Here is a 23,791-nt window from a genome sequence, read left to right on the forward strand (position 1 = left end):
TCTTGGTAGTTCCTTGATTAGGATATTGTTTTCTGCTTGATTGTTTTCTGCTTGATTAGAGTATTGTTTTCTGCTTGATTATTTGTCTGGTGTTAATCCCTGCTTATCTGGGTGTAGGCTCCTGGAGAGGATGTGTTCTGGGCTTTTTGTTTCCTTCTTAGCTTTCTTATTGTCTCTTGAATGGTGTGTAAATGTGGTTTATCTCTGTGTGTCTATTGATGGCTGATGTGTCTGAGTGTCAATCTTCCAGGAATTCCCTAGCATTTGTTTAATGTTTAACCTGGATTTTTTTTTTAAAGATAGAGAATATGAGAAACAGAACAGACTATGCATAACATAGATTGCATATTTGATATTGCTGATAGGCTATTGAAGACTGGAATTTTTCATGGGACTCGTAAGCATCCTTTTCTCTCCTTCCTTTTGCTTGTCTTCTGACAAATATTCAGGCTAAAGACTTGGTGAACTCAAAAACATGCTTATTAGTGTTTTCTAATTTGCTTTTATAAAGGTTTTATGCTACTATTGCTGTTTTGAATTATTCTCCCCCATAATAGGTTAACATTATCACCTGCATTTTTGTTTCTTAATAGTAAAAGTTCAGCAATAGCCCAATGGACAGCTTAGTTTCCAACTTCTAGAAAATGCAGATCCAGCTCACCTTGAGGGCCCAATTTGTAGTGTGTCTTAAGTTTCTGCAAGTGAAGAATAAAGTGAAATTACTCAAATTCTGTAATATACTAGTGGAGTGTATATGCAAGGGAGTGGGTATCTTGATCCTGCGACTAATTGTCTTTGGAAGATGGCATATTATGTGTTAATTTATAGGAAGCATGTTACTATATAGTATCACACAATTATTTTGGAATCCATGCCAAAGATTCCATAACTCACCTTAACATTCTGTCTTGCAGAAATCACAAAGTCAGCCCCATAAAGTTTATTTGGGGAGGAAAGTCAAGACTAAAAACCACAAGTCCAAGCAGTCCTACCAACCAGTGGAGCAAGATGAAGCCAAATGGGCACACTTTTGTGACTTCCAGGAGATCACACATATTGTTATCAAAGACTGCAACGTCAGTATCCATCGGCAAGACAATAAGTGTCTGGTAGGTGTGAGTGTGTCATACTACTATCTTCTTACAGTTTTCGTCTGGAGTCATGACATGCGTTTCTGGTGAATGTTGGAGGTAATTAAAGAACAAAACATCACTATTGAGAGTTAAATGTGGTTCAGATTATTTTTACTGTGATTGTATTGCTTGGCACCATCTGTTAAAATAGAAAAATAAAACAGAAAAATCAGTGATACCCTCAGCTACCAGATACTGGAGCTTGTCACTCTTTTTACCTATGTTAAATTTGATGGCTCTGTATAAGGCAGTGAATGTGATATTAACTGGATTAGAGGTGGGGGGATGTCTAAGCAAAAACATTGGTAACAAATAGCAACACATTTGTATAGGCCCCCTGAGTAAAATGTTATACAGCTTCTCATAGGCATTTATTTTGGCCCTGTAGCTCAGGACTAACAACGGGGTTTCCCCCCGCTTTTTTTTAATACAGGATTTGACTCTTTCATCCCATGAGTGTGCTCTCTCCTTGATTTCGCTAGTAGATGGTTACTTCAGATTAACAGCTGATTCTAGCCATTATCTGTGTCATGAAGTTGCCCCACCACGACTGGTTATGAGTATCCAGAATGGTATTCATGGACCCATGCAGTAAGCACCAAAGCCTCCTGTCACTGTTCCCTCCCGCCCCCAAAAACTGGTTTGGGATGAGGGAGCTTCCACATCATGTCTAAAAGTTTTCTCTTCCTAGGGAAGAGTTCATTTTGGCTAAGCTGAAGCGGGAAGAGCAGGAAGACGGGCTGTATGTCCTCCGTTGGAGTGTCCTTGATTTCAATAGATTGATCCTATCAGTACTAAAGAAAGGCCAGGTAAGAGATGGGAGAATGGCAGTGGGCTTTTTTGATTCTATAGATTAGCCTTCCTAAGCAGGTATCCTCCAGATGTGTACTTTAGTTTCAGAATTCCCAGCCAACAAATATTGCTGAGAATTCTGGGAATCATTGTCCATGCATCTATAGGGTGGCCAGCTGAGGAAAAGCTACTATAGGCTTTCTTTCTAAAAGTGTTGTTTTGATCTTAATGCTCTGTAGATTTTTTTTTAGATGAGTAAATAAAACATATTTTAGACAACTTCCTAGTTGGCAACATGTTTCTAAAACAGAAGTGCAAAAATCTTCAGTTAATGAAACTATAGGGTCAGACAGTTAGTTTTTATAAAACCCAGAATTGTTGGCATAAATTCACAGTAGTTCTCCAGGCTTTCAGGCAGCAGTTTATCTAGCACCATGTAGAAACTTCTGCTTCCATAGCGTGTGCTCTACCACTAACACTGACGAAATTAGAAGTGCGTGACAAGCATTGTCTTGTTTGGGACTCATCAGGCATATGTAGCCACAGAGCTTTCTGTAGGGTTCAGTTGAATTCAATTTCTGGTAGCAGGCTTGAAGATACAAGATACAAGATACAAAATACTTTAATGACCAAGTATAAAATATATACAAGGAATTTGTCTTTGGTGACAAACAGCAAGATCAACAGTGTGTTTGGATAGCAACAGAAAAATAATAAACAGTAACAATAACACTTGAACCCCATAGAAAGTATGCCTGATATTACCTCTGATGAATCCCAAATAGAATGAAAGGTGTCCTGTACTGCCTCTTTGTGGCCAATATAAATAAAAAAACACACAGGATATACACTGTGTAAAAAATAGAGAAACCCTCTCCTTCTCCACTGAGAGTGAAAGTAGAAGTTACGTAAAACCTTGTACATGAGGGCATAATAAAATGTAGCATCTATAACTCTCTGATCTGAGAGCTTCAGAAAAGGAAGGTGGACTACATATTACCATTCTAAAAATCGATACTATCCACTAAGTTAAAGCCCCCAACTATGCATGGAAATGATTGCTTTTTAGAAACGTGGTATGCTGCTTCCACAACTTGCTACTAGCTGACCTATAAATAGGGTATCCATCTCTTACTTTTTCCTTTACTGTTTGTTTTCACCAGAGTGTCAGTACTCAAGGTGCTGCAAGCTACAGACAGTTCCGGATCCAGAAGAAAGGAAATTCCTTTGTACTTGAAGGCTGGGAGCAAGAGTTTCCTAGTGTTCTAGAACTGATGAATGCTCTCAAAGGCTGTACTCTAAAATCTGGAAATGACATCTTCAGTTTGAAGAGATGCTGTGTCCCAAAACCAGGAGGTACATACCATATCACCTTTAAAGAATTGTCTTCCCCCACTGTGTAGGCTAATAGTGAAATTTGTCCAGTGAAGAAGATGGATCAGGTCATAGGGATGTAATAGGAAGAGGTGACATCAGCCTGCTACCAAGCATGGTGCATTTTTTCTACCACAAGCCCTATAATTGCTTAGTGTTGGACTGCAAAAGTTGGTCAAGATATAATAATACAATTCAAATGTGGTGAATCTAAACATATAACTTAGGTAGACTGAAAACCCCTCATCAGGAATTCCATGGAATTGCATGAAGGGTTATTAACTGAATAAGAACATACCCACAGCTCTTCCCATTTCCAGATGTACACACTCATCACTCTCCCATGTAACTTGTCTTACAAGATGTTCAGTGGATGGCCCTATTTTGTGTTCAGAATCTTACACAATCAGGTACATTTGTAGGCCAAAATCCTCACTGTGGAATTCAGTGAATGGAATTCTGTTTTTATCACAAGAGGCTAAGACACCACAACTGGACTATGATACGTTAAATGAAAGGGCTATATAGTTTCAATGACAGGACAGTACCTGGCTCATTAACCTCAGATTAAGTAATCGACAGAGTATTTTGGATAGCAGTGGACATAGCAGCTATAGTATGTTGTCCTTACTGTGGATTCAGTATAAATTTAAACCTTTAGCACATGTAACTGTATTTGCCTTGATTTAGGGAAATACTTGTTTATTAAATAAACCAAAGAAATGTAATCTCTGTCTAGGGTGCTGTTGCTGTCCTTTGTGCATGAAAGGAGGAAAATAAAGCCTCTGGTTTTAGATAATTTTTAAATACAGTTTTTCATTTCTTGAAAAATAATTTCTATAAACTCTAGCTGAAAATATCAAATTTAGGAGGGAATTATATTTGTATCTTGGTTGCATAGCTATGGTTTACAGAAACAACTGTTCCTCCAGGCAGAAGCTATTAGTTATTATCTTTGTGTAAATATGTAGCAAGAATTGCCTCTATTCTTTCTTGCTTTGAAGTTTCATAGTAAGAAAACATCTGTGTTCAGGCAAGTGGCATAGAAGGCCTCTAGATGTGTGCAAAATCTTCAATTTTGAAATATTTTTGAGGATAAAAATTCACAAAATATCCTCCTTTGATTATGAAAGGGAATGTTTCGACCCATAGATTTAAAAAAAGTATTCTGGGCTTCAGACACTCTGTTTCAAGCTCAACATGGGAAAATCTGTGACGTTATTTCAGGATGGGATGTTTTGCACAACCCTATAAGACACCATCTAAAGATCTCACATTGTCTGTCATAGCACAATATCCTGTAAGGAAAGCTTTTAACTGTTTCTTTGTAATACAGTTTTCTCTGCCCATTTATTCTTATTTCATAGGAGAGACACACTCTTTTTTTTTTTAATTTAAGTTTCTGCTGAGGTTTATTTCAGGTGTTTTTCTGTTTGCTTATTTATTTATTTGTTAATCTGCCCAAAATGGTTCTCAAGGGGACTTATAGAGCTCTTTAAAATAGTGACTGAGAAAGTCAATTCCCTTGTAGCCAGACATACCCCCATAGCTTCATTTGCAATGTCAGTTGGAGAAGAAACTTTGAGGTCTGGATTGCCTTGGCAAGCACATATGCTATGAGGGAGGGCAAAGTTGCTAATTCCCAGAACTAGTATCCAGCAAGATGTACTGTTGGACATTAAAATGTTGACAGAAATAGTGAGTTTCAGGAAGAAGTGTTGGTTGAATTCATTTCTGGAACAACTTTTAAAACATCTGCATAATACATTTTTAAACTTATTAAGTGCAGTTTCTAGGGACACATATTTTCCCTAGTAGCGTTAAACAGTTGTTTATGCGTGCTATTTTCTGGGAATGAATAAAATTGCTAAATGTTTCCTTATGTTAAATGTTATGTTAAAATGTCCTTAAATGTTCAGGTTCTGTGCTACTGTTTTACTGTAATTTACTTGATCAGAACTTTTGGACTATTTGTGTTCTGCAGAGGTCTCAGACCTGCTCATCACACGAAAAGTGAAGGACAGCACAAGACAGATTCTGAATTTGACTCAGCTGAGTTTTCATCAGATTCGGAAGAATGAGATTACACAGGTCAGCAGAGTTGTCTTGTATACACTGGAAGGTGAAAGGTTAAGTTTGTACAGGTATCACCCAAAAAGGATCTAGCTTTCTCTGCCAGTTTCAGAAGTGATACCAACTAATATAAATCATGGCTTAGAAGCTACCAATAGATCCAATTTGGTTTTCCTGTGTTTCTGGGGGACTGGAAGTAGACTTTATTTGAGTAAAGCAAGATGAATGCTTGACAGTGGGGATTACTGTCTTCTTTTTTCACCTTTGTCAGACACAGATAGGATTTGAATGTATTGATTTTCAAATAATTATGAATCCAGTTCTTGGCTCTGTGTGGAATTAAAGGATTAAGTAGCTCCTGTGTTGTAAAGGAAAGTGGTTTAACTAAACACTGGTGTATTGTTCTCCAACAGAGAGCACACTTGGGACAAGGAACACGCACCAATATTTATGATGGTGTACTTCATGTATGTGGTGGGGTCAACAGTGATGATGAGACAGACTATTTTTCTACTGAGCAGAATAACAATAGCCGTGACATGCATGTAGTGCTCAAGATGTTGGACCCAAGCCATAGGGACATTGCTCTGGTGAGTAGACATATAGAAACATATGTTTGAAAGGGGACATTAGTAAATATTGTAGGAGTATACTATTTCACCTGTTTATCTGCTCTCTACTGAAGAGTAATAATGAGCTTGCTCCAGAGACTGTTGGCAGTGATGACCATGTACCACTTCCAAGATTAAAAAACACCACATTTTTGACTGCCAATAAGCAGTAATAGGAAAGAGTTGTATGTCCTATTTTAGGTTTACCATAGACAGATGGTTGGAGACTGTGGGAGACAGGACCCTGCCTGATACAGGCTTTTGGTTTTGATCCAGCTTGTCATGAGACAACTTCTGAGCAGCAGCCTTCTTTGTGATGGTGTTGATACTACTCATGCCTTTTTCAGTTTGCAGCTTAATTCAGGCCAATGGTGGAAAACAAGTTCTACATTCTTAAGATATATCTCATTTTTAACTAAACCAACAGTAACTTTTGATTATTTAATTGCAAAATTGTTTATTACCAGCATTTCTAGCCTATCTTATTCCCCCATATTTAAACAGTAACAGTGCCTGTAAATATTGTTTTAAAAATAAGCAAGAGAAATTAAAATACAACTAAACAAGGACTCATGTTGAGAAAGCTGCTTTTATTTTTAAAAAGTTAATAAAGCTTATTTAGCCTAGCTCCTAAAATGAACCTACTGTTCTGTTGTGGAGAAAAACAAAACAGTGAATAAGAAATTAACTCTTGCTTTATAGCAGTAGGTGTCCTGTGCTTCAGCATTAAGCTGAGGACTAATTAGTAGTTTAGGAGCCTGTGGCTGGATTAGGCTGCCCCTGCTCTGTTCCTTGGCCAGTGGCCTGGATGTGATGCCTCTCCTTTCTTCTCTGCAGGCATTCTTTGAAACAGCCAGCCTGATGAGCCAGGTGTCCCATATCCACTTGGCCTTTGTTCATGGGGTTTGTGTATGGGGTTCAGAGAGTGAGTATGAATTGTATCCTTTGAAAGGTTCATCCCTGTCTTGTCTGCTTCTTTCAAATATTTTTCTCTTGCTTCCTCAGCTACCCCACAAGATTCAAGATTATATTCTTGCATGCTTTTTGATTCTTACTTGCTTAATACTGTTTTATCTTTTTTTGTATCTAACAAAAAAGGGTGTTAAACTGACACCACTTACCCATACCCAATTGTGTCTTGACATGGTTGTCTTTTATCTTCAGTTTCTAACCAATAGATCATCTTTCTTTTGGGGGCTACTTTTTGATGGCCAAGAAATGCACTTAATATCTCTGAGATATTCAGGAGCCACAGGGAACTGGATTATTGTGCTAAATGAGTGGGGCTGTTTCCCCCCCCCTTTTTTTTGCAGTAGGAAGTTCTTAATTTTAAACAATTGTTAAGTTTTTGTAGGTCTTACATCAATGATTTGACTTATTTTATGGTGAGAAATAGTGGTTTGAAGGCTGGAAAAATGAGGCTTCAGATGCATTGGCCCTGAGTTTTGAGCATATGCACCTCTGTCTTAGATCTACCTTAGGTATGTCAGAACAATGAAAATAGCCTATTCCCATTTCTGCTCATGTTTTTTGGCCAGTATTACACCTGTTGCTACAGAGCAAAGATGCTAATTCCTTTGTCTGTTTGTTTGTTTCATATTTTTCACCCCTTCTTCTGGTTTGAATTTCAGATATAATGGTGGAAGAATTCATTGAGCATGGCCCCCTGGATGTTTTTTTGCGGAATAACAAAGGACGGATAACAGTAGGCTGGAAATTCACTATTGCAACACAATTAGCTAGTGCCCTGAGTTACCTTGTAAGTCTCTTGGTGGGGATTTACAGTGGGTAGGTCTCCCTAAAAAGTTTGGATGTCATTTTGGCTGATCTCTATTCTGGAGATGATTTAATTTGAATTCCTGCACTGAGCAGGGGTTATACACAGTGGCCCAAAGGACCTCTTACAATTAATGTAGGATTCTGTTTCTTATATATCATTCAATTACTAGTCCTTCACCCCAGAAATCTTTGGAAATGTAGTTCGGTATAGATATTGATCAGAAGGGCTATGCAGTACTTTGGATTTGATTCTGAAAAGGTGCTTTATACCCCGTGATTCCAGGAAAAGACACAACTGCATTAAAGGTTGCGGAAAAGTGCTATATATATATACACAAACACACGTCCATGCACTTCAAAGCATCTTTTTGGAATTAAATCTGAAGTTGCATAGCTATATTGATTTGAACCTTCCCTCAGTTCAAAGAACTGTTTTTCTTTTGGGTGAAGAATGAACAATGAAATAGTTTACATCTGCTTTGTAAGTTGGAAACAAGCATGGGAGATACAAAAAGGTCAGAAGTACACTCTAGAATCTTCAAGTCTCATAAGAAGAAAAATAAACATCATTGGAACTGAAGGTAGTTATCCATTGTGAAACAGTTTAAGACTGCAACTCCTTGTTTCCAGAGATGTGGTATTCTGTCTTGAGGGACAGAACTGAGATGTGGGTGCCTGTGATTCTCAGCTTGAAGAGACAAAAGGGAGCCACACCTATAGGACAGGTGTGACATTATTTTCCCTGATGTATAGAAAAGAAGAGGAATAGACAGTAAATAGGGCTTTAATATTTTGGGGACCACCTTTCTCCCATTGTTTTTGCCCATCTAGCAAGATCTGATAGAGTAGACATACTTCAGGTTCCATCCTTAAAACAGTATCATCTGATGGGACTCAGGTGGCACATGTTCTCTGTTGTAGCACTTGCTCTCTGGAACAGTATTTCCCTAGAGGTTCAAGTTGCTCCAACCCTCTTACCTTTTAAACAATCCTTGAAGGCTTGGCTCCTTCCCCAGGTGCTAAATAGTATGTACCCTTGAGGGTGGGGGGTGGATTTTATCAGTGTGTTAGTGTTTTTCCCCCCAGGTTTTTACCTTCTTTCAGTTTTTATTGTATTGAATGTTGCTTTTAAGTTGTATGCTGCTCATAGTTTTAATGAGTTGGGTGGTTTATAAATGTGATAAATAAATGATGTAGTTACAGGGAGTTTATGTTAAGGAATTCTAAATGTGTTCTTTGGCATAATGCAAGAAAGACCAGATTTGCTTATACAGGAAGCTAGAGATGGAAGCTCACTCTTCTTTTTTCTAAGGAGCAGAACTTTTTTTTCCCCGACACACATCAGATATAGTATTTCACAATCTACCATTGTGTTTGTTTATGTAGGAAGATAAAAACCTAGTGCATGGCAATGTATGTGCCAAAAACATCCTGTTGGCCAGGAAAGGTTTGGAAGATGGCTTGCTTCCCTTCATTAAGCTCAGCGACCCAGGAGTCAGCTTCACTGTGCTCTCCCGAGAAGGTAAACCATTAATATTTGGAAACTAGTTTCCTCTTCACATTTGTGGTCATTGGGGTGCATAGAGGTAATCAAGCTGAATATACTATATAGCAAGGTTGAATGGAACAATTCTGTGAAAGCATATCAGATCAGTAGGGGGAATCAGTATAAATGTTTTTCATACACTATTGTATGGTGTGAGTGCTTGTATGTGTTTGGACATTTTTGGACAAGTATTTTTTAATAGATGATCTTGTATTTGTAGTGATAGTAACTGCCTTATTCTATCAGAAGCAAAGTGGTTTCAAAGGGACCCCTTGGTGCATTCCAAATCTTCTGCAAAGCCAAAGTGAGCATTAGAAAAGTCTGTATTGGTTTTATAGTATCTTTAGCTAACTTTTCATAGGGCATAGTCCTCCGGGAACATTTTTAGCACAACCTCTCATTCATGTTAATAATATTTCCCTTGGAAAATATCCTCTTGGTTATGAACCATGAATTAGATTATACTTCTTTAATGTTTTCTAACTTGACCTTCTCCCTACTATGCTAATTTTTGTGAGCATTAAATCATTTTTCTATGGAAAAACATATGACCCTCTTATGTACAGTTGAAACAGGCATTCACCTCTTCGGGAGATATAGGTGAAAGTCCTGCTTTGGGGAGAAGGCTACCTCAGTTTGCTGCCTCAGTCAGGTCAGCCAATATCATAAAGCAGAGATGGGCAACCAGCAATGTCTGAGTCTCATTTTTGTGGTTCTCAAAACTATCTCTGACCAGCATTTCTGAGAATTGATGAGAGACTTTCCTATCATTTTGAAATTGGCAATAGATAAAAATCACACTTAAAGCCCTAAAATATGCATATAATAATTGAAAAATAAAGAAAACCACCAAACTCCAACTCAGAAACCTAGTTCCCCCACCTACCCCAATATATGATGTGACCCCATTTGTTTTATGGCCTTTAGTCTTCCAAAGAACATTAAGGATGGCCTTTGGGTACCCAACCTGCTATAAAGTTTTATGAGTGCAGTTATTTTCTCTGCTGGTGAAATGATTCAGCAGATCCCAGCCCTTGCCAACAACTCAGTAATTCCACCTTTAAAAGTAGCATGGATTATTTAAGGAGGGATACATTTGTTTGCTGGTTTGTTTAAAGGGACCATACTTGTAAAAAATCAAGTTCAAGCACTTTTTATGCCCATATTTTTACAAAGGAAGAATTGCAGACAGATCTTTATGTGTCATGCTCACATTGCATATTACATGCAAAGGAGGCCTACATGAAACTGCCTGCATGTCACTGTCTGGGTAAATATTTGAACTGTCTTTCTTAACTTGACTGAAATCAATATGTGTACCAGATTTTGCATATTTTCTCTGTTCATTACTATGTTCTCTGCCAGCAGTCCCTAATCCTTGATTTCTTTCTCTGCTTATAAAGAACGAGTTGACCGGATCCCGTGGATAGCTCCAGAGTGTGTCAAAGATGTAAGCAACCTTAGCACAGCAGCTGACAAATGGAGCTTTGGGACCACACTGCTGGAAATATGTTTTGATGCAGATGTGCCACTAAAAGAACGCACTCCTTCTGAGGTAGTGTCTCCCTCTACTTTTCTTTTGCAGTACCATTATATTGCTGCAGACTTTGAGGTAGGTTTCTTACAGAAAGGGGTGGACCTAGTTCTAGCCTGTAAAGAGTGTCACAACTGGAAACTTCTTCTGTAGGAATATTTGGCTGCTCTGCTATTAGTCTAGATAACTTTGTTTATAAATACATAACTAAGTTCTAGATTATTGCATTAAATAATACATTCTGTGTTAAGAATACATACAGTATATTACCTATGGAACTAATATATTATGGTTGGAAGCCATAAAGATCTCCAGGCGTGAACTCATTTTAATATGAGAAGTATATAAAAATTACACTTTAAACCCTAAAAAATGCACATCACCGTTAAAAAATAAGTAGCATTAGATAGTGACTTATTCTCACAATTTCATCTACAAATACAGAAAGATCTACTCTATGTTATAAGATTGGTGAAATTAAAGTGCTTGAATAGAACTGTCTACACAAAAATATTCCACTGAGTTTCACTGAACATATTTCCAGATAAAGGATGTAGGATTTCTGCTTTAAATATGTTGTAGCTATTAGGCAGACGTAATGCAGAAGAAGGAGAAATAGAAATTTGAATTAAAATTGCTGGGAAGCATCAACAGCCTCAGATATGCTGATGATACCATTTTGATGGCTGAAAGTAATGGAAGACTTAAGGAATTTCTTGTTGAAGATGAAAGAAGTGCACAAACTGTAGTAAAAAAACTAATAAAAACCAAGTTTATGTCAGCAGGAAATCCCAGTTTAATGCTAATAGCCAGAGAAGTTGAAGTACTAACAGACTTTATTTCTTAGACTCAAAAATTTACAAGGATTGTGACTGTAGCCATGAAATGAAGAAACATCTGTTACTTTGGAGAAAGACTATGATAGAGCTAGACAAAATATTAAAATGCAGATACATTACTGTGATGTCATAGGTACATATTATCCAGGCCATGGTTTTCTCTGTTGTAACATGTAGCTATGAAAACTCGACCATCAGAAAGGCTAAACAAAGAAAATTAATGCCTTTGTATAATGGTGTTGGAAAAAATTGTTGAAACTATCTTGGACTGCAAAACGAACAAATTATTCAGTACTAGACTGCATACAGAAGCACTGATAATGAAGCTGAAGCTTAAATATTTTGGGCACATAATGCAAAGACAAGAATTATTGGAGAAGAGCCCGATGCTTGAAAAACTGAAGGCAATCACAAAAGAGACTGGCAGAGGACAAGGAGGCTAGGTGCAGTCATTGATGGCACAATCATGAGCTTAGAAGAAATTTAAAAATAAGCAACTGATAGACCATTCTGGAGAAATTACGTTCATTGGATCTTGAAAAGTCAGAAATGAGTTGAGCATTTGACTGAGAGTGAGCAACAATAACATCACTTAATTTGCACCCCATTTCCAGGTAATTTAATAGGAATGGAATAGCTTCCTTAAGGTATTCTTATAACGCAGTGATTTTGTTCAGGAACTGAAATAATGGAAGAGAAGTAAGAGAAATAGGATTCCTGGACTGGATACCAGGCAGATTTTTATGGCCACCTTTAAGACTTAGCTGTAGTTATTAGGCATCTAGATCCCATTTTAAAGCTGGTTGGCCTACAGTGAAGACCAGAGATACCTTGTTAAAAAAGAAATATCAGTGGGTTCTCTATGTATAACCTGATTTCATTTAGCAATATGGAACCCTTCAACCTTAAGCCTCTATTTTTATTGCAGAAAGAACGCTTTTATGAGAAAAAACATCATCTTCCAGAGCCATCCTTCAAAGAACTAGCTACCCTAATCAGCCAGTGCCTAAACTATGCTCCTGGAGAGCGACCCTCCTTCCGGACTATCTTACGAGACCTCACTCAACTGCAGCCACATAGTAAGAATCCAAAGGAGCTCTTGGATAGCAGCATTTTGGTAGCCATATGACAGCAACCTTTTTGTATCCCAAGGCCACGCTAAAAATTAATGGGATCCATAGGACTCATGATACTGCATTTCAGAGGAGGTGGGCTCAAACTTGGGGGGGGGGGTTCCACTCAGTTTGGGGGGGTGATTTTTGAAAAGGAAAAATAGATCCATCATGGTTAGCAGAAACTCAGTGTATACATGTTGTTTCTTTGTTCATTAAAACAAGAATAAATGTGTCACTGAATTTTGACAACTGGATGGGGGGTGCTCCAATGTTTGCAAAAATGGGAGCAATCTCTGTCTTGTGTAATATAATAGTGTTCCCTCACTCCTTTCTAGATCACAGTGGATACAAGAGGCCAATTGTAAAGAGGCCTGATTAAGATGCAGTGAGGATAAGCAGAGACTCAGTTTGTGGCCTGGTGACAACTACTTAAATTATAATACCAGTGGGAGGAAAATAGATGTTAGCCTTAAAACAACAAAAACTAGAAGAAAGAGAGTGTTTTAGGCAAGCCTAGAAATTTGTTTGGCTCAAATAGAGAATAGAAAGTTACGAGGCTATGAAAATTTAGTTCTTCGGCACTAAACTCCAATAAAAGTCACTTCTGATATGTATGGTGTAGGCTTCTGGAGAGTATTTAGTGCTTTGTAACTTGAATTTCTTCCCTTCTGGCCATTGTGCATTCTCTACATCTTCCCTCTTGTTTTCCAGACCCTCTCGACATTAGCTCTGTGAATCCTGCATTCCTTGTATCAGACCCTACTGTCTTTCAGAAGCGCTACCTGAAAAAGATTCGAGATCTGGGTGAGGTAAATTGCCTTTGTTAGGAATAATAACTCATTTTCTTCCTCTGTTCTTAAAAAGTAAGAGCTGAAACAGATGATTCAAATCCCTTTGTGATTTTTTAAATCTGTTCCTGTGATTAACTTTTTCTATTTGCACATTGAGGATCAAATGTCTCACACACCTCCATTATGAGAACCAGACATATTGTCTCCTATCTTTTAAGAAGCAATAAAACAAAGATGTATTCAGTGAACATACAATAGGAAGCAGAATTGTGCTCAGCATTAGTTACAATTGTATCAGTGTAGTCATATGATCAATGTTAAGAATGGGGCTATACATTTATAAATGTACATATTTAGGATTCTTTTATTTCAGCACCCCTGTTGTATTAAAACTGAATGTGCAGTTGCTGATAAGGCATTATAGCACCATGGAATATTTGTCTTTGATTGTCAGATACAGTCTACTCTCCCATCACATGCATGATAGAGTGTTGGTTTCTTAATGTTCTCATCATAAAAGTGAAAAGGGATGTATTCTGCAACACTGATGCTACTATTAGTGGTAATCTTGTTTAGAAACAAGCCAGTTTTATTTCCCAGCACTCTAGTAAGACATGATTTAGAGCTTCTTGGGTGCTATAATACTTTTTCTTTTTTGTCTAGTTCAGTACAGTGAAATCTCAGTTGTACAGATCTCAGTGCAATGGACTTTGCATGCAATGGGCCAAAGTCTGTTGTAATTTACATTATTTGTCTACAGGTAATGCCATAGTTTCCCAAAGGATGTAATTGTGAATGATGCAAATTACATCATTTGCATCAATTTTTGACATTTATGTGATGATGTCATCACACCAACGATGCAAAGATGTAATTGGTGTCATTTGTGTTGCCACAATGATGTATCCTTTGCATTATTGGATTCTGGAGCATAATAGACACTTCCCCCCAACAGTTAATCTGTTAAAATGAGGTTTTACTGTGGTCTTATCTTGTAGGGCTAGCTCTCTCTAGAAGCAGTGCAGCAGTTGTACTTACAGTTCATCAGACATGAAGCTGACCTGTAGTTCACAAACCCATTACAGATCCTGGCTTTTGCTTTTTTACTTGTTAATCACTAGCCATAATTTTGTTACTTTAGTTATCATGCCAAACTGTAGTTTTCAATATCATTATTCAACCTAAGTTGAACCTGAAACTATATTTTCACTTTTAACAAGCCATAAAATATCTTGTTTAGAACAGATGTGCAACATGTCCATTCAGTTGTCCTTTCACCTTTGCTTCAGTTCAACATTTGCTCCATAGTTTTGCTAATTTCATATAATAATCTTACTTTGCTGATTGAACCATGAGAGAAGCCTATTCTGCTTACATATCAGCTACTTGAACTATGAAATAGGATCACAAATAGAGATCCTTCAGTCTGAATCATAGAAAGATTCAAGAATGGAGAAAGATAAACATCATTCAGACTTGATGATGAAAGTCAGTGTTTGATTTTCACAGCATGTCAACAACATTGAGTGAAATAATGGGCAAGCATTACTCATTGACTTGTATATAGCAGGGGATTGTTCTGAGAACATTATTGATATTAGTTCTCCTTCTGAAAAAAGTTCTGTACATCCAGACATTTGCAGTGAATGTTCCCAAAGAAATATAGTTAAGGACATTTGGCTTTTGAAATTCAAAATCCTTACCTTGTTTGTTTCTCTCTCATTCTGTTAGGGCCACTTTGGTAAAGTGAGCCTGTATTGTTATGATCCCACCAATGATGGCACTGGTGAGATGGTAGCAGTGAAGTCATTGAAATCGGGTTGCAGCCAGCAGCTCTTGACTAGTTGGAAAAAGGAGATTGAGATCTTGAAGACACTTTACCATGAGAATATTGTAAAATACAAAGGCTGCTGCAGCGAACAAGGTATGGAATCTGCTGAGTTGATCCCTCAGGAGCAAAACGGTGGCTAGCTTAGCATATGCTACTTCCAGAATTAGGCCCAAGAGCTCCAAGTTCATATCCTAGCTTCATCATAGGCATAATTTTTGAATTAGCCTCTATAATTCTAAATTACATATTGCAAATTTGGGCAACTTTTTCAGGGTGGTGTTCCCATATGAGCAGACAATATGGTCCCTGCATGCACACTGCCTTTTCTTCCCATTTATTCAGCCATTCATTCTCACCCTCACTCAGGTTATAGTTTCTCCTTCAACCACACTATATTCCTATTCCATTGGGTTTTTTCCCACTAATAGCTAGGTCATCTATATACTCTTATATGATTTCTACAGTAAGATCAATCAACTGATTTGTGGGTCAGGCAAGACTCTGCTTCATTTCTGCCATCCTTCTAGAAGCGCATTACCTCTGAGATTATAAGTTCAGTTAAACTCAGCAGCCTAGCTGTAGACCATTGAACATTTGACCTTCTGGGTGCTCTTGAAAACACGTTAGTATCCGTATTCAGAAAGACAGTTGCTGAATCTACCAACTTATTATAGGTTCTCTGGAGTGTGTCAGCTACATTGGCAGCAGGACAGGTTCCATTAACATGGCAAGATAAAGTATGCAAAGTCAGCAGAGGAGAGAAATGGGTATGGCAAGTGGGTCTGATGAACTGCACAAAAGATACCTGAGGATCAAATGTGAACTGCAGGCTCTATATGTGTGCTTTATTTATGCCAGGAGCTTTGAAGACCAAGTAAATTAGGGCAAGCAATGACACTTCTTTTTAAGGTAATATTTCTTGCATTTTTCAATTCCAGGGGAAAAGATTGTGCAGCTTATCATGGAATATGTGCCTCTGGGAAGTCTGAGGGAATATCTTCCCAAGCACAATGTCAGCTTGGCCCACATTCTCCTCTTTGCCCAGCAGATTTGTGAGGTAAAGTTGTATCAGTGTTAGATATAGAATTTGTGTGGTTCTTGACTGAGGGAATACCTTTTTCTTGGGTTATAGTTCCTGTTCTGAAAGAGGAATTGATTCTTATAGTTAAAGGAGGATGGAGAAAGTTGTTTATGTGATTGTTCCTTAGTACTGGGGAAAGATTTTATTTTTATAAATGGAATAGGATATGTGAAATTCAGGATTGCTAGCTCTGCCTTTGGGTACTATATAGACAGAGCTATTGATTGCTTTGGCTTCTCTGATTGCAGAACGCCAGGTAACCTTATTTTCTTTGCAGGGAATGGCTTATCTCCACTCCTTGCGCTACATCCATAGAGATCTAGCAGCTAGAAATGTGCTCCTAGAGAATGAGAATGTAGTAAAGATTGGAGACTTTGGTCTTGCCAAAGCCATCCCCGAAGGACATGAATATTACCGTGTCTGTGAAGATGGAGACAGCCCTGTCTTCTGGTATGTAAACAGTTGCAGTGGTTTATGGATTTTAGATACTTGAGAGATATAACTGCTTTATAACTCATTTATACAGGCATTATACCATGTGGAAAGCAAAATCTTAATCATGATCATGGAGAAAAGGTAGTAGCTGTAAAACAGTTTCTTCCTGTTTAAGTGCTGAGAGAGCAAAGATAAAATCTAAAATAAAGATTTCAAACAGAGTTCAGTGCCCTTCAACTCTGATATTCTTTTTTTGGGGGGTGGGCTTAATGTTCCCAGCTTTTCTGGAAACGAGTGACTATCTTGTTTTCAATAACTCGAGTGAATGATGACAATTGTGTGCTTTTATATAGAAAAGTGCTTTGGAAAAGAAGGATTGCAGTCTTACAAACTTATATAAAAAGTCAGTTGTAAATACCTTATTTGGCAACTTTCAAAGCCATTTGACTGCTATTGGATAATAAAAAGGGAGCTAGATGTACTTTGCTCTAATTAAGGTGCAGTTTATCAGCTCTCTGTTGCTGTTTCTACAGGTATGCTGTGGAATGCCTCAAGGAATGTAAATTCTATTATGCTTCTGATGTCTGGTCCTTTGGAGTGACTTTATATGAACTGTTGACACGATGTGATTCGAGTCAGAGCCCTCCAGCAGTGAGTGAAATTATTATTCATAACATTTATTTAGCAGCACTGGGAATAAGTCAAAAAATTCAATATAACTGTTGCTTGGATGCATTTAAATGACTCAGCCATAGACAGCATAGTGCCCATGTTCTGTGGCACCTTCCTGGGTACCCATCAGCTCCTTCTGATAAAAAATAAAGCAAAGCATCAGATTCTAGCATTATATCTAACAGCAGTACCTTTAAACCTTACTGGATGTCAAAATGTAGATAACATTTTAGAGAGCTCATTTGCTTTCTGCTAAATAGATGTTTGGACCTGGACAGGCTGCCACAGTAGCCATTTTGTAAATGCACCCACTGCATGCTTTCAAAATTCTAAGTGTATTCCTGGCCCAAAAAGATTGCCTATTACAGTGTCTGTACTTCAGAGGACTGCCTGTGCTGTTTTAGTTGTAGTCCATTGTCCAGCATGCTGTAGTCCATGTTGGCCTAGAGGTTGATGGCTGTCAGCACAGCGCTCTTGCATATATCGTTCAGTTCCCATGGTGTCCAGGAATGTATAACATGATACAACATCATCTTGGTATGCTTTTAGATCCTTCTGACTGACTGAATGCTCCATTGTTCAGTATGTCTATAGTATAATTATTTTTCTGAAACAATTTTTCTCAAACCTCTGCTACCTCTGAGAAAAATGCATAGAAGTTCATTGTAAAGTCTTTTGAAGAGAGAGGAACTTTTGGCAAGTGGCATCTTCCTGTTTCCTAGTGAAGACCCCAACTGACTGATTTCCCCATGTTGCTTTAGCGATTTATTGAGATGATTGGCATGACTCAGGGTCAGATGACAGTGCTGCGGCTGATAGAACTGCTGGACAGAGGGATGAGGCTGCCCAGTCCAAAGGACTGCCCTTGTGAGGTAAGTCTGTTCTCCTTTGCCTTTGACTGCCTTTTTATTTTAGAAGCTGTAGTCTAGGGATCTCACTATTTTGCTGCATCCGGAGCTCCCAAACAGAATTAAGGTAACTGTGTTTCTCATCTTCGTGGCATCTGCTGAAGGTCCAGAAAATAGCGTATTAATTGGAAATTATGGGATCATGGATTACTCTAGGATACTTCCCATTCTAAGCTTAAATAGCCAAAAGTAATCAACAGTAAGTAATGCTAATTCATGTCTGATAGCTAAATATGAGATCAGGATTGTTGATTCATGTTTAAATGGATAAAGGATCAGTTGCTAGAGCCAGGGATGCATTTATGCTTTTTGGAAGATAACGATATACAGTAGTAAGCAAAGGAAATGTCTGTGACACTTTAGAAGCATGTTAAGAGTATTTTATAAATGCTCTTGCTACAGTGCTGCATTACTTACTGTGCAGTTCTGTACCTACCTACGTAGAAGTCCCATTGATTCAGTGGGTCTTAATCCCAGGTAAATGGTATTGCACTGCATTCTTATATTCATATTCCTGCACCAATAATAACAGGGCACAATTCAGGTAAGCCTTCCAGTGATTTATAGTATTAGCCAAAATCTGAACGTCACTAATCCATCAGAAGGTCTTATTTGAGGGTGCTTCCTGATATAAATAAAAACAATTCCTAAGTATTAAGGCCTTCATGTTAAATATATCTCAATTTTCTACAAATAACTATGTGAATAAATATGATTCTCACAAGCCACAAAGGCTTTGTATTCTGAAGCAGTGAATGCTGCAGATAATCTGAGTTTGGAAGTTTAAGAGAAATCTAGTATCTCCTGAGGATCACCATTTTACCCATTAGTGATGGCTTTTAGAGCAGAAATTACAGAACAGTATAACTGTGAGACAGTGTCTTCTCTGTCATATATTGATTTGATGTATGATTTTCCTTTTCTTTAGCTAGCTTGGAATCTAGAAAACAAATTCATGGGAACAGAGCTGCTTATGTTTACCAGCAAAGCGATGCCACGTAGTATTGGACAATTTTCTGAGCTACTTTTCTTTTTTTCCCACAGATTTATCGTCTGATGAAAAACTGTTGGGAAACAGAAGCTTCATTCCGCCCAGCTTTTACAAACCTAGTGCCCATTCTCAAAGCTTTCCATGAAAAATACAGGACCCAGGCCCCTTCAGTTTTCAGTGTGTGTTGATGAGAATGAAGAGATTTTGTACCAAAGACCAAAGTCTTATTTACACTCTGTGTCCTAGTGCGCTATATGTCTGGAAAGCCACAGTGCCATGAAAGTTGCTTCCAAGCAACAACATCTTGGATTCTGACTTTTGCTGTTTTGCTGTCCAGAGCAGTGCAGTGTTCCTGCCTCATCTGGGTTTTTTTGCACTTAACAAATGCGATGGGGCATAAGGAAAAGCCCACCCAGTTTCTCTGTCTAGATGAAAGGCAGAAGCTGCTTATAAAACTTTGTCCTTTGCTACATCCAACTGGGACGCAAGTCATCTGTAAAGTCTCATTATGGGATGTCCTGGTACAGGAAAGCGAGTTGCTGTCTTTAATGCATTTAATGGACTGTTGAGCTTATGGTCCAATGCAGAGTGTGCAGCTCTAATTCAAAGAACCCTGGAAATGAAGCCAACGTACTGAAATGCAATATTTGGACTTGCTATTTGAGAAACCCGTTGTATCATATAGAACTGCTTACCAAACAGAATGAAAGGCATCTGGCCTTTATCTGCAGCATCTTTGCAAGGAAATATGCTTTTTCTAACCTGGTATTTGTTCCCATTCACTCTTTTTACATCTCTTTATCACCCATAGTATAGCATTATTTGCACTTCCGCTTGGTAAGGGTCACTCATCTGCCTATATGGAGCCAGAAGCACTCTTAGCTGACTCAGTACTGGAGAAGTAAATATCTGATCACATCTATTTCTACAGAGGTTTTTGTTCCCAAAGAGCAATCCTTACTGTCTCCCAGATTGCTGAAGAAAGGATTCCCACTAATGCGGATTTGCAGCAGCTGCCATGTTTCCCTTTGAACTTTCTAAGAGCTCACCATGCTTTTTAAATGACATAAAACAACTGCATCTTTTCTTGGGCTGAGAACCATTCCCCAAACCATTATTGGTTTGAAATGACCAACCAAAAAAGTTCACCACCACCTATCCCCTGCTGTTTGCCAGTCAAAAACTTTGAATTTGAAGGGAGGGTGGAAAGAAACTGCAGGCCTTAAATAGTACTGAAAATGAAGACAAGAAATGCCTTTTGGCCACTAACTAGTTGCTACCCTCTGACATGCAAGCTTAATGTAGCACAGTAAAGATGGCCTGAGCTGGTAATCCTACATCCTGGGAAAAAACCAGCTGCCATATAACCTCAGAAGGATTGTGATGCCTCTTCTCTGTTGTACTGTTTAAAATGCCATTTTGCTTCCTAAGTGATTGGAGCAATTGTTTTTATTGTGCATCTTCAGGTTATTTTCCCCAAATGATCTTTCAGATGAAGTCCTGCTTTCATAGATGTGTATCAGAACTTGTTGGGAGTGGGACTGCAGGCTCTAGGGTGTGTAGATCTTCATGAAACACCGCAGTCAGTACACCCAATGCCTTCAGTACTGATTTCTTGCTAACTGGTATTCTTGGGTTCCTGACTTGTTGTAAGTGGGATTGATTTTTATCATATTCTGCCAATCTGAGATTGCAGAAAGTTGATGTCACCTTAGAGCAATCGTGAGTCCTCACCCCTGCCTTAGAGAATGGGAGAGATCCAGTCATGGTCACATTGGCTGTATGTAGCTCTCCATCTCTGAAGAATATTGTCAGAATTAAATATTTCTGGGATTATAACAAGCAGAGTGATTTAAAACAACAGTTCATTTATTAGCTGTGCCTTGCCACCAGCCAGAGACTTGGAGGTATGAATTAATTTGAGGTTACTGCTTATCCTTGAGCATTCTATCACCATTCTGCTTCTCTAAGATTAAAAGCAATCACTTCTTTCAGGTTGCTATTTAATTTGAAGTATACTATCAAGAAAGTGATGAAGAGGAAAGGTATAGAAAAAGAACCAGGATTCCTAGAAGTTATTGCCCATTTTTGCCTAGAAAGGTTTAATTAACTGGGGTCCATATATGTTCTAATTCTCATTTGCCTGAAGTTGAAGATGGGAAGAGTGTTTTAAGATACTTAATGTTGGATCTTTATTATTGAGCTTATTTGTATGAGAAAAAAATACAATTGTGCATAATTTTTAATATTATTTATATTGGGGATTTATTTATTCAAGTTGTTTGTTCACCCAACTCATAATGTGACTTTAGGTGGCTGAGGAAGCTGGCAGTCTGAAAGTAATCCTAGATACAAATGGACAAAAACAACCTTTTCTGAAGCCATCTTGATTGTACTCTCAGTTGTACAATAGGGTCTGGTAGGATATAGCTTTGAATGACTAGTCTTTGGCTTGAGGGCCAAATACCTATCAGGTTAATTGAAAGAATACAAATGGGGCACTGGAAATTTTTGTGGAAGTGGGGGGGGGGGGACTTAAGACTTGGAAAAAGCCAATCAAATATACATATCATGACTGCCAGAGGGAAGATAAAAACAGTTTAATTGTTGATCCCTCCCATCTCTAGCAGACGTAAATGTTGAAAGAAGCTGAGTGGCATGCTTTCTTGGAAATGAGCCTTACTGATTTAATGAGCTAAATATATGTGTATACAATTGCAGCTATAGTTTTGTATTTATTGAACAGCATTCCCTCTCTTCCCTATGGTGCATGGGAAACTGCTTTTGATGTTAAAAAAACAAACAAACCTTTGCAATGTGTTGGATTACTTTCAAAGAAAATAACTAAAATATTCTAGTCCACTAGCATATTCAGTCTCTTCAGTGGACCCATTCAGATCTTTGGATCCTGATATGTTAAAAAGTGTTTGTGGCACAAAGAGGTTTTTATCACTTACACTGTGATTCTTTAAAGATATGTATTTTAGTTTTCAAGTCTTTAGGACTACTTGACATAAAAGACAAAAGTGTTTACAAAGATCATAGAGGCAATCAGTTTATTCTTTTGAAGGCTGGCAGGCATGCAGAAACATTAATAAACTTGGAGTGCTGGCCTTAAAACTATTCTTATCTCCCCTGCTTTATACACTTTATTTTGGGGTACAACCTCAACCTGTATTGCCAGCTCTAAGCTCTGAAGTATGGAATAATGTCACATTCTTATCTGGGAAATTATCTTTGGCCTACACAGTAAACTGGGAAACTTCACAGCATTGTGCCTTTTGCATCTGGAACTGCACTGAAAATTTGGAAGGACCCCTCCTTCAATAAAAGCATGGGCAAGCTTCAGCTCAGTGTCCCTTGCTTTTTCTGTGTCTAAAGCTGCTGTGTGCATGCATATGTGAGTTCAGAAAGTGTGTGTGTGACAGTATGAGTGTTCTGTATTGGAACCTTGCTCTGATGTGAATGTATTCTGTCCTAGTCTAGTAGCAGCTAGAATAATATTATACTATCCTGGTAATGTCTTTCACTTTTTCTTCAAATAAATATCACGTAACTTTCAAATTGCTGTAGAGTGTTTCTTCAAAATCTCTTGATTCTAGAATATATAGCTAGAATATGGTGTTACCAAAGCATAGATTTTAAGAATTTAGAGTTGATTTTACTTACAGTTAATGGGCCAATTTATGAAAAAAGCAATTATAGCTATTCCCTACTATGTCTTTTTTTTTTCCACCTGGAAGAGTTCCTGAGGCCTTTACCAGCTTGTCCACTCATCTGAGGCTGAATTTCAATCAGTCCAAAATAACATCTATGATGTAATTGAGGGGACCAATTTAGTATACATAGCCAATATCTTCATTTTATTGTGGAATGTCACTCAGTTGGACTTTTTGGGGTGGAGTGAGATAAGAGATCTATAATTTGAAAAAAACACACGATACTTTTGGTAACAATGCTGTCAAAGTTTAAATGGCTTACTCAAATTATTTGCATTGTCAATAGTTAGATTCCCATTTAAGACAATGCAGAAATTGTGGTGACAAAACACTAAGGATGAACATGAAGTAGAAAATGTGTTTTGTTTCATGATCAGAATACTTTCCAAGCATGTTGCTTTGTACCTGGAACAGTCATAATGGTTGTTTTGAGATAGAAATGGTTTGCAGTTGCATATTCAAATATATGTCTCCCAAGATAGCCAACTTTTGTTTCACACTTGGAACAAAGTTTTTTTAAAAATTGTTTCATGCTTGGAACCCAAAAAGGCTGTGCTGATCTTAGAA

General features: G+C 37.9%; 1 protein-coding gene across 2 annotated transcripts in view; it reads left to right on the forward strand.

The window, feature by feature from the left end:
* Nucleotides 1-22,075, forward strand: part of TYK2 (tyrosine kinase 2) — a 58,524-nt gene extending 36,449 nt beyond the window's left edge. The window contains exons 7-24 of one of the 2 annotated variants that reach the window (XM_088137700.1): nucleotides 915-1,109; nucleotides 1,567-1,724; nucleotides 1,825-1,942; nucleotides 3,089-3,281; nucleotides 5,284-5,390; nucleotides 5,786-5,962; nucleotides 6,821-6,908; nucleotides 7,615-7,742; nucleotides 9,149-9,284; nucleotides 10,712-10,863; nucleotides 12,610-12,760; nucleotides 13,508-13,605; nucleotides 15,319-15,511; nucleotides 16,357-16,475; nucleotides 16,777-16,949; nucleotides 17,468-17,585; nucleotides 18,368-18,478; nucleotides 19,559-22,075. In XM_088137700.1, coding sequence (XP_087993826.1) covers nucleotides 915-1,109; nucleotides 1,567-1,724; nucleotides 1,825-1,942; nucleotides 3,089-3,281; nucleotides 5,284-5,390; nucleotides 5,786-5,962; nucleotides 6,821-6,908; nucleotides 7,615-7,742; nucleotides 9,149-9,284; nucleotides 10,712-10,863; nucleotides 12,610-12,760; nucleotides 13,508-13,605; nucleotides 15,319-15,511; nucleotides 16,357-16,475; nucleotides 16,777-16,949; nucleotides 17,468-17,585; nucleotides 18,368-18,478; nucleotides 19,559-19,693 — 2,550 coding nt within the window. In that variant the 3' untranslated portion in view covers nucleotides 19,694-22,075. The remainder of the gene's footprint in view (nucleotides 1-914; nucleotides 1,110-1,566; nucleotides 1,725-1,824; nucleotides 1,943-3,088; nucleotides 3,282-5,283; nucleotides 5,391-5,785; nucleotides 5,963-6,820; nucleotides 6,909-7,614; nucleotides 7,743-9,148; nucleotides 9,285-10,711; nucleotides 10,864-12,609; nucleotides 12,761-13,507; nucleotides 13,606-15,318; nucleotides 15,512-16,356; nucleotides 16,476-16,776; nucleotides 16,950-17,467; nucleotides 17,586-18,367; nucleotides 18,479-19,558) is intronic. The other variant, XM_088137701.1, reaches the window with a different exon arrangement.
* The last annotated feature ends 1,716 nt before the right edge of the window (nucleotides 22,076-23,791 follow it).

Source organism: Python bivittatus, unplaced genomic scaffold (assembly GCF_059951505.1).
Source record: "Python bivittatus isolate LINGU-HERP-01145 unplaced genomic scaffold, Pbiv_v1 ctg000220_np1212, whole genome shotgun sequence".
Classification (NCBI taxonomy): domain Eukaryota; kingdom Metazoa; phylum Chordata; class Lepidosauria; order Squamata; family Pythonidae; genus Python; species Python bivittatus.